The following is an 11,847-nucleotide window of genomic DNA, read 5'->3' as shown; positions in this document are numbered from 1 at the left end:
AGTCGAGGCGCGTATACCTCATGCCTTTCGAGGAATATACCCTCAGTTTCCCTTTTACACTCTTCGTGCACACATGTACGTACACAGAACGAAACATAAACGTGCGCTCGTCGATTTCGCTTCTTCGACCGTACTCCTTGTTTATCTCGAAATAACGCTGCTTTGGTCGCACATGGGCGTTTCTTCTAGCCACTGCCAGATGCGTGGGTGGTGGCAGTGAAGAGAAGAGAAGGAGAGCACAAATGACGGTCACATGGCATCGTCGCGGACTCCTCTTCTGCTCTGACTTGTCAGTATTCCGTGAAGTGTTGTGCCGTGACTGCGTGCGGCCTTCTTTCGTCCGCAACCCCACGCACCACCAGTGGAGAATAATACCAGAAGACTCAATTTTCCACCGTTTTCCATCGCTTGACCGTCTATATTTCTTCTTTGCCTTGAGCATAGAGAAAGAAGTTTCACGTTTTGCACCCTATGCTCAAAGAAGAAGTATTACGAAAAGAAGAAACTTAAATTCAACGAATCGATTTTCATAAATCAAAGAGAAATCAAATCACTGACGGTGATGCAGGGCTGACTCGTGCGAAGATACAGTTTCAAAGTATTTCTTCGAACATATCCCGTACGAAGAAGAAGTTCGTTATTTGAAGAGGAGACTTTGTGCATGATCACGTAGAAATTGATGAATTCATAGATAAAATTGTAATTTCTATATGATGGTAAAAGATGCTATATGATCGTTAAGACTGGAGGTAGAGTTCTGAAGACACTTTAAGCAGTGTTCGTTTCAAGAAGCCATGTTGAAGGAAGAAATTGCTTGTTTGAGGAAGAGACTCTTGAAATAGATGGTTCGAAGCGTGGAGATGTCAACACAAGAGAAACTTCAAACCCGGATAAAATTGGAATTTCCCTGATAATATTACTTGAACTTGAACGAAGATAAGATTCCGGAATATCTCGAGGAGCGTTTCTTCGGAGGTTTCTGGCCCGGGAAAAAGGAAGAGAGACTTCGAGTGACTGGGAACGAATTTTCCATGGTAACCGAACAGAATTTCCAAAGAAAGATTCAATAGAGATTAAACATTGATTCGAAGGTTCTTTATGGTTTGTTTTCTTCGATCGTTCACTGGTCGCACTCGAGACAAAAGCTCGATGGTAGTTTTAACGCCAATCAGATCGAAAATCTCATTTTAAAATTCTACGAGCGACATCGAAGACAAGTATTCAGGTTCGATTTGGTGTAGGTATAGTTTGAATAGAAGTTTGGAGGACGATTCGTCTAAAGATAGAAGTTCGAAGGTCTTCACGAGGAATTTGGGAGCCGTTTTGGGAAGTTAAACGAGAGAAGAATTAGAAAATAGACGAAAAGGCTTGAGAAACGATCGGTTACGAAAGGAGACAAAATTTGTAAAAAGAGAAAAATAGATAAAAAAATTAAACATCCACAGTTATCACACATAAATACATAAATACACTCATGATACAACACATAGAAAATAATAATTTTGGAATTTAATTATGTACCGTTCCAGAAACGAATGAAAAATTACCGAAGATGGTAAGAAACGAGAAATGTAACACAAGAATCGAAGAGGATGCAAAGTAGATGGAAAATATAAAATAAGAAACGTCGAAAGGAATATTCTAATTGATCTCGGCCACTTTTGGAGAAGTGTATCGAAGTGGAACGCGAACAAAAAGCCGGCAGAAGCATCGTTTAACGTTTTCTAAACGCGCGCCGCTGAAGTGTACTTTGATGCGCTGCCTCGAGAGCACAGAATAAAAAGGAAGTTATCGAAACGTTCGAAGGGTCTCGTTACGAACGAATAATGCCACCTTTCATGCACTGCTTTCGTCCATTTGCACACGCAAAAAATCGTATGGCTACGAGTGCCTTTTCTTCGAACAGTTAATTAATTACATCCACTTTTCAGATCCGGACTATTCGCTTCGAAATAAAATATTACAATCACTTGAGATTATTAAAATATTAACCGAATCTTAGAAAATATTCTTAAAAAGGAAAAAAAGGACTTTAAAAATATTTGTATTTGAAGAAACCATCGTCAAATGATAAAAGAAGAAAATAAAGCACAAAGAAGAATGGACTTTTTAAGAAGCAATTTCGATCAGTTATTTAGAAAAAATTAAAGGTAAGATGATTATGATCGTTATACTTTTATTACAAATTTTCACATTTTGTCTTAATTGTTTATGAAACATCTCGACTCATCGATACGTTATTGCTCTGACGTTACACGAAGGCTGGTTTATTTACGTAATTTTCCCTCGAAAACAGATTCTATCGAGTCTAATCACAGTTTCCCTCCATCGAGGCAGATTATTGTTCGCGTACGCGGAGCACGTGGACGATCAGCTGATCGAACGTCCTCGTGTCACTTTCCACGAAACCAAAACTTTCTTCCTTAAACATGGCTCGACTCTTCAATCTACTTCTAGTATAAAATAATATGAATCGTTTTCTCTACTATTCTCAAATAATATTTTAAAAAGTATAATCTCATAACATCTTTTTTAACACGGTTATTTTCGTCGCAAAATAAAATCTATTTCTTTATTTACAATGTTTCCACGATCATATGCTGAAATTATATAGAATATTCGCAGAATCTTCTTTTCTTGAATTTATATGTATATGGACTCACTTATTGAAATATTTAAATGAACCCAAAGCGAAAAATAACTTATGGTCGAACGTGCTCCAGCAACGAATACTTTTAAGGCATCCACGTCGAGAAATCTGTACGAATATTCCATTAGGAATTAGGCAGGCGGCTCGCAGTGTATATTAATAGATCGAACCTGACAGCCGAACCTAACCAGACGCTCGAACGTTACACGCGAATTCGTTTCGTTGGTAACTACCAATCCGACCTCGATGTAAGTTGTATTTCTGTACGTTTATATAATTTTTTCTTCGTTTACCTTTCCCTTGTGTTTCGATTCTTTATATTTCGAGTGGAAAGGAAATGGAAAATTATACTACCGGAAATTTGATACACGTTAGGGTTTCGAAAGAAATTACCACTTCGTTATGTAAATAAGTACCTTATTCATAGTATTATCATCTTATAATATTGAAACCGTAATTAATTATACTTAAAAATGAAAATTATAGTTATTATATTATTTTTCAATAAATGAAGTGTATATATGCGAGAAAAAATTCGCGAGACCAACATTAGGCAAAGAATTTTATTCGCTAGAGATTTAGTAATTCTGATTAGGATAGGTAGATACAATATCTAAAAAAGTTAATTACAAAAATAGATTGTAGTCTTTTTTTATCTAGGTAGATGACGTTCATCGGTATTTTAATTGGGCATCTGTTTTTGGACTATGAACTGTAAAATAGATTTGTATATTCGTTGTACGTCAATGTTTCATAAGATAATTCGAAAGATAATCCAAACGAATGAAAGAAAAGGTCGTGTAAGGTGTATCGATCAGGCCTCTTTCTCGAGACGTATCGATTTTCCTTACCCCTTTTATTTGAAATATGATCATTCTACAGAATTAATAGCTATCTTTCAGTATTATTATAGAAGTATCTAGGTGCATTAAGTTTTCTAAACCAATTTTGCCAAATTAATACCGACTCATATTACTACTCAGTTTTAAAATTTTACAGTACAATTATACTTTGTTACTTTTCCTCATTAACGCCATGCATCATTTTATTAAATTGCAACGTATTAATTACGTTGAGTTTCTGGTCTCGTGTGCTACTGCTAATAAATTCGGGTATCGTTCTAAGAGAAAGTACACGAGATCCAAAAAAAGAAATCAAAACGTGCTTGCACCGAATTCGACCGTGAGACCTTGAACCATGAGAAACGACGTAGAGTGGATGATCCGAGGATGGAACGTGCATGTGCAGTGCGTGCATTGGTCCAAGATGGGAGTCATAAACGCGGTGTATTGTGTAATCAGCAAACGACGTGCGTGAAAATGCGTGTCACGTACGGAACACTTGACTTTCAGTCCATCGCGGAAGTTGGAATAAGAATTTTTGTCGAACGATGCAACGATTTTTCTAACATCGTTTAACTTCGTTTTTAAATATGGCCATCGAAATACGATTGTCGGAAATTAGAATAAGGAAGTTTAAAAGAAGATCCTTAAAGTTTAAGGGAAGATAAAATACCAATCTAAACTTTAACAATTTCAGACATTCGGGTAATTTATATTTAAGAAATACATGCGTTTTCCTTCGTTAAAGAAAGATCTTTCAAATATAAAAGAGAATGAAAATGGAAATATATTACATAATAGAATAGAGAAATGTAGCGCGAGGCTATGAAGAGTTAGATACTACCAGGTGGAGGAGAAAAGCGAAGGAGGGTAGGATAAATGATCATGTGGTGGATTGGTTAAAGGACATAGAAAAAAAAGGAATAAAGTGCAAATGTGTCTGAAACCAAAGTGTAGTACTTTAGCAAAAGATTAAGATTAAATGCCACTTAACGTATAGATATATATTGTATATGGATAGGTATAGGACAGGGAACGTGTGCAATGAACGCATGTGGCGAAATCTGAATCAGATATTTTAGACTTGTGTAAAACCGAGCCCATTTCTTGGCTGCTAGAACCGAAAATAAAGATAATATATGTATACAAAATAGGAAAATATTTAATACAAAACCTAAAACTTGAAGCACGATCTAAAAATTTATGAAATTTCAATAACTCGCGATCTATTGGTTTTGTGGAAAAACGTTTTAAATGAATTACACTGTATTTCAAGGAATTCATCGGATGGAATTTTATTTTCAAAGTAATTTTGAATATTTTAAGTGGTACCGTATATTTCTTGTACCATTAGTCGATCCATCTGGACGTTCTTTATAAAAAAGTATTAACTTATTTATACCAAAAATCCGTTGGTTTTTGCAGATATTTTAACTTTAATTTAACAAATGTAACATACATTAAATTTGACCAATTAAGGTAAAAATATCTCCTAAACCAACGGTTTTCCGATATAAGTAGGTTAATACTCTTCTGTAAAGAATGTTTAGCTGAATCAACTAATGTTATAGAAAATATACGACATCGTTTAAAAAAGCTCAAGATCATCCTCAGAAAATATAAAATATAATTCTCTCTCTCTCCTTTTCTCTGTGTATTTACGAAGCACATATTGTTAATAATGACAAATATATAACGAGAACAAGTTATCGAAATTAAAGATAAGAATAATCGCCTTGTGAAATGGTCATCCTTTAATTTTTTATTTTCATTCTTAAAGGAACTAAAAAAACTTCTTCATAAAGAGTTTCCAATTCTATTTCCAATTCTGAATCATAAGATAGAAATTTGAGCTTAACCATGAAACTTCCATTCCAATTTCTTAATCTGTTTCCCAAAAGAGGACAGAGTAGTCGGGAAAAGCTGAAAATCTCGCGCAAACCGGACGAAACGCCAAACACTCCGCTATTTTTGCCTCAAGGTAAAAAAGAAGTTCGTCGATCGCTGCCGGGTCAAGCTGAACTGCACTTAATTTATTGTACGTAGCTGGTGCACCACAGTGCAGCACCTGCCAACGATGAAAAAAGCAGCGCATCCAAGCAACGATGCACGTGCCTCCATAAGAGGGACGTACACGCATTAACTTTTACGCGAGGTTGTTCTCTTACATGTGACGCGCCATTAATTAACAAGTACGTAAATTACGTTGATACGTAAATCTCAGAGCTGCGCGTGTTTTGCACGTTGCTCTTTCGAAAAAGAGCAACCGAGTACCCTTTTTTTTCGCTGTTGCATATGTCTCAAGTCACGGGTTCGTAAATTTCAGGATACTAAGATTCAGGAAATTTAGTATATTAGATCTTAGGATTCCGGAATGCGTTTTAATCTTCATAACTCAGATCCTATGAACGTTAGATCTTATAAATTCTAGGTATCATATATCTTAGAATTCACACATTCTAAGTTTGATAGATTCTAGATTTGATCGACTCCTTCGTTAGTTTGTAGATTTTAGAAATCATGGTATCTACGGGTCCCATACTAATTCACATATTCCAGGATTCATGCGTTTCTAAGTTCGTGATATTTAGGACTCCAGCATTCACCAATTCTTATATTTATGTACTTGGCCAGAATTATCAGACTCTGGGATTCATGGATTATAGGTCTTCGTTCTCGGGTTCTAGAATTTATAGATTTCAATTCATGAATTTTTATGGTCGTGACCTCGTTTCTTTTTAGGAACATTTGCTTCGTTCTTAAGATCCTCGCACGTAGGTCCTTAGGCAACAAACAAGGCTCTTGTAATCTTCAAATCTTGAAATCTTCAAATTTTGGCATTTGTATTCTTCATCAAGCTGAAAACTATTTTTTGGCATCGTCGTGTTTCTAACAAAAGCTGAACGAAGATTCACAAAGTCGTTTCACGGAATTCCGAACACGTTCGAAAATTCTTGGTGCGCTACGAATCGTTTGGCAGTCACTCGTCATGCGTTCGTGGTGCTCGTGGGAACTAATGACTGTAGTGAATTAATCGTCAATATTCTCAAATAATTTTCAGAAGCGGTTTTTTCGTTATTCTCTTAAATATGTTGCAGGAAAATTTCTAGTTTTATAAGAAAGAATGAATATCGACTAAATTGTTTTTGGAGCACCCTATGTAACAGTAGAAATTACGGTAGAATACAAAGCGATACGGAGTATATACGATAAGGGACGTGAATTAAATGAAACAACTAGCTACACAGTTAGCGAGGACAATTCAAAGATAATGGCGGTAACTACGTGCATATATGGTGAAAAATAGCGGCAATCCAAATAACGTGACGACGTAACAAGCACAATAAAAACATTAAAGTTGTTAGCTACAAAAAGATTATACTCGTATTAACAAAAATTGATCGAACGAAAGTGAAATTATTAAAGAAGGAAAATTGTCACGATATTCCCTAAAAAGGAATATTTTGTGAAGAGGTTTTAGAAAAATTATTTTAACCGACAATATAGAAGAGGCACTGAGCTAGTCGTCATCTTCACAAAAAAAAGAGAAAAAATCAAACGTGCTTCTTCATGCTTAACAAAAAGAATTAACAAACAAAAGTAGCAAACAATGCAAAAGCAGCTCTGTGACCATAGCGACGACGATAACAAGATCAAATCAAGTATAAAGACACGAAAGCCCATTCACCCCTCAGATTGTGTTTCACCAACGAAACTCCAGTTCATCGTCACGTTTCTAACAAAACGTGAAAACGAGGTGAAAACGAGTAAACGAATCGTTCTGGCCCGCGGCATTGCAACGAATTCGAGGCAATTTATACAACGGAGTGACGATGATTCGTCCTATCAGCTGATCCATTTGGACAGCAGAGTAAATCAGAGCTTGTACGAGCTTTCATGGGAACGATAACCCTAACGTCGTGTCTTTCCTTCTTCTTCTCCCTCTTTCTCTCTTCTCTGGCACGTTCCGCCGTTTCTTTTCTCTCTATCTCTCTCTCTCTCTCTTTCTCTCTGCTTCTCTTTCTTCTTCCTTTTTATTGCTCGTCGACGGAAGCCGCACGAAAATAGTTCACCGCGAGTCTGGCCGCTTCGAGAACGACGGAACAACCAACTCTCGGTCATGGTATTCCTCGAGCGAGTTCCGTGGAAACGAATTTCCATGGATCTGCCGGCGACTAGATGGGGAACATGGCGAACGACATAAATTTTCGAGTAACCGAGGGATAGAATGTAATTGGAGCATAGAGAGTTATCGGTGGAGAAGTTCGGTAATTGCGGTGAGTTTCGCAATGATGTAGGAGATTGGAACGTGGACGTTGCGTGAAACTGGCGGAGTCTGCGAGGGTGTGCTATCCGGGCTACGGGACGTGTTTTATGTGACACTTGGGCAAAGTCGAACGTAGATTAACTTTGTATATCAAATTTATAGATTTAGATGTAATTGTGGACTATATATTGCTATAATGTATTACGTTGTAAAACGAACTATATATTATGCGTAGAATGTAAATACATTGGAAGTTGGAGGGAATTATAGAAAAATAAAGAGAAACCACTTGTCGACACTCTTGATAAAGTAATAACAATAGTAATGTTAGTATAGAGTTACGTTTAATCTATATAGGTAAGATACATATATTTAATTTATACACTGGTTCAAATGGTTCTAGGCAAGTTTGTAGGCCAGAAGGGACGAATAAGAAGCACATGTAGAAACACATGTAGTGTATGAGTGGTGAAATATATAATAAATAAAATGAATAAAATAGCAAGCAGAAGTAATCGATATAATTCGTTACATACACGGTCCCTTAAATTTCTTAAGCATTTTCTAAAAATTTTCAATTTCATAAAAATGAACAATTTTAAAAATTATAATTTCCATAAGCGTATATCTTTTATTCATAATTATTAGAATGCCTGCTACGGTAACGGTTAATTTTCTAGTAATTAGTAATGCTATTAATATTCTAACGAAATTAGTAATTATTCTTCGTTATAGCTAGCACTTAAGCGAACGAAGTTAATGGAAGTAGCAAGTAACGGGACTACGAATTAACTTCGATAACTTAAACTTCGTCCGTCCAACTTCAAGCTGAGTCGCTTCTGAGGTAACTTTAAACGAAGTGTTTCTACCGTGTTCCACGGTAAAGCCTACGGGGTTGGCGTGCGTGTATCGAGTTGCGACTACATATTAGGGCGTTCTACCTTACGTAATTAATGTTGGTTGGCTGCTTGACAGCTCATCAAACTGACAGGACGAGGATGTAAATAAAAAATACGCAACAATAGCTTGTAGAATCAAAATGTTTCACGCTTTAAGTACGAATAACAAGATGGAAAATATTATTCTCATATACACGCGCATACGCGAATACACGCAAGACACAGACGTAAACTTCTTGTTTAACGATCGATCGAAATATCGTTCTATAGATGCAAGTGAAGTGGATGAAAGCGCGGTTGTGCAAGAATTTAATAGCAACACGCTAATGAAACTATCGTTGCATGTCTGTGAATAAAATTACACTTTGTAACACCTTCGGCTAACATTATGAGGCCTGAGACAAGGAGAGCCACCGTCAGAAAATCACGGGAATTGTAATGAGCTCGGCCAGGATGGACTCCTGAACGAAAAAATAATAAAAAGAGAAAACAAAGTGAATTCGTGAAATGATTTACAATCCCGATAAACTCATAATTTGTTTCTCTCTTGTTCATATTTTATACTTTGCTCGTACAAATTTGCAATAATTATAATTCAGACTTCGGTATGATTATCGGTAGAGCGAGAAGCTTAAAGATTACACTTGCACTTTGCACTTTTAATATTCGTGGATTCTGCACGACCTTAATCCTTAAGGAGGTGGTACGATTGGCTTGCTAAAGCTGCAGTGCAGAAATATACAATAAATGTTAATTTCCAACCACGGTCATTGTATTTATTCTATACAAGTATAGTAAGTGGGTAATCCTAACATTGGGTATATATATACTATTTATAGCGATGTAAATGAAATCATATGGTATTCACACGAGTGTACGTATTTTAAATCGAATTTAAAGTTTATTAAATAAAAAGGAATGAATTCTTATCAAAGAGATTTTCAACCCCTTGGATTTGTTGTTTCTCCATCACTCTCGCTCGATTCTTATTCACTTCTCTAAAAACTTTCTGTGAATTATTCTACGTATTAATGAGAGCAATAAAGTGCGCCGTTTAAACAAATACGCGTATTTCGAACGAAATTTAGAACCTGTTTAATTAAAGACCGTTCACAGTAAACCACCCTACATAATGATGTTAGTGCGTAATGTCGATAAAATAAAGACGCAAAAAACCTTAGAGAAAATAAAAGATGTAAGAAACATGGAGGAATTTCCTAGCTATCCGAAAGAAACTTTTCATCTTGTTTCATAGGTGTTTTGATTCAGAGGTCGCATGTCGTTTCATTCATCGCTGAAAATACGCGGGAATATTATATTTAGCGCGATCGCGGGGAAGAGAGTGTCGGCGACAACTACGACAGGTTTATGGTGTATGAACGGGGTAGAACAGTGAGAAACTGGGATCAGGCCACGGGCCGTCCCATTCACGTTTTATCCAAGCGACGTAACAGTGCACTGGCTGGCAATCTTCAAATTCGTTCCACTTTCCTCTGCTTTTCCTTTCTTCGACGCTGGAACGAATAACGATTAAGATATAAGATTTGTACGAAAGAAATCGGAATAGAAAGTACATGAAAATATTATTTGATATAAGCGGAGATACAAGTATAACGATATTCAAATTCTCAAAAATGCGCCCTTATAAATCTACGTTTATTATAAAACCTCTATGAAAACTTGCGGGTTTTAAACAACGAATTATTTCGACTCTAATGATTCTATTATTAAATAGCCATAAAAATGTCAATTACAGACAATCTTTTCCCACGAATAATAATCTTCGTACTTTGTAAGAATCAATGCATACAAATTCCAAAAAATAATAAATTCGTCATTTATAATAATTCCATTAGATAAGCTACATATATATAACGATTATGTTATTATATTATATTATATTAATTAAGATATATAAAACTATTCGAATAATTCTTTAATAGCGTTAAATAACGATAAAATACAGTGATTCTTCCCACGTATAACAATCTTTGTATTTGACATTCTCTCTTACCTTTTCTTAATTTCTTTTCCACCTGAACGATCGAAATGCATCGTGTTGTTTCTGTTGCAGAAGACGGGAGCAGCGAAGGTTCCTGGTGGCAAGGGGTCAGCATGGCAGTCGGTAAGCATCGCCTGTTGTTGGACCAATCTGCGGTCACGTATATCTCGAGGACGTTTTCGCAGCCTAGTCACGCGTTTCACGCATAATCACGCGTATCGCGGGACGACTACCGCGTATTCCACCCTCACGATGCACTTTTCTTCTCTCCTTCTCTCCTTTCGCGTATCGTCAGTGACGTGAGCTAATGTCTTTGCCGACGAATCCTCGATCAGCCGCTTCAAATCGACTATGTATACCTGAAAGAGCCGGGAACGTTATTTCAGACAGCCGCCAAGAATTTCTAATTCGTTCTTATTTATAGCTTCGTCGATCGTTTTACAGGTCTCCCCTATTGTTCTTCATTTGACAATTTGTTCTTTTCCCTTTTTCTTAAATTCCTGGTCTTTTTAGTTAAAAGCTTAAACCTAGGAAATCAGAGGTTGCTTTTAATCGTTCTGTTTGATGCTCTTTTCACGTTCAGCTTGAATCTTTTAACTCAGTCTAATTTCGTCGGTGAAAGATCATTGAAGATTCCTTTTACTCGAGGATCTTTAGAAAGCTTAAAATCTTATAAGAATTATTGTATTATTCTGATAGTTTGAATTTATTCTCCTGCAATTTTCTTTTACATCCCTTTTGTATTCTTTATATACTTTGTATTCATTGAATTCTTTCGTTTGCCTGGTTTGCACGTTTAAGAAGCTTCACGTTGAAGTTGAGGGCTTTAATTATTTCACGTCGCTCGTTCTGTACACGCTCAAAGCTTCTGTATTCGCGTACTCTTTTCTCACGGAAACACAGCAAAAATGTTTTACAAAACAGTAGAGTATAATTAAATTTCGCGTCGTTGATTCTTAATTTGACACAGAGCTAACGATATTTCAAAACATTTCATGTAACACGTGTAATGCATTTAAAAAAAATTTTTTACGAATGCTCGGACACTTTTCTCTTGTCTTTTAAGGTTTTATTTATAAGCAATACATAATAAATGGTAAGCCTTTATTTTTTACCATAGACCAAACATTCAAATGGGCAGAAATTCGAATAAAAAGTCAAAGCTCTCAACGAGTATAAGATCAGAT

At 36.1% G+C, this 11,847-nt stretch overlaps 1 protein-coding gene across 2 annotated transcripts in view; it reads left to right on the top strand.

Moving 5' to 3' along the window:
• Positions 1-291: 291 nt before the first annotated feature.
• The window catches only part of LOC100645296 (phosphoinositide 3-kinase adapter protein 1), a 47,786-nt gene continuing 36,230 nt past the window's right edge, over positions 292-11,847 (top strand). The window contains exons 1-2 of one of the 2 annotated variants that reach the window (XM_048411094.1): positions 292-2,150; positions 10,733-10,783. In XM_048411094.1, coding sequence (XP_048267051.1) covers positions 10,774-10,783 — 10 coding nt within the window. In that variant the 5' untranslated portion in view covers positions 292-2,150; positions 10,733-10,773. The remainder of the gene's footprint in view (positions 2,151-10,732; positions 10,784-11,847) is intronic. The other variant, XM_048411095.1, reaches the window with a different exon arrangement.

This window comes from Bombus terrestris, chromosome 12, assembly GCF_910591885.1.
Source record: "Bombus terrestris chromosome 12, iyBomTerr1.2, whole genome shotgun sequence".
NCBI lineage: Eukaryota > Metazoa > Arthropoda > Insecta > Hymenoptera > Apidae > Bombus > Bombus terrestris.
Note: the sequence above shows the minus strand (reverse complement) of the source record. Positions and strands in the feature narration are given on the sequence as shown.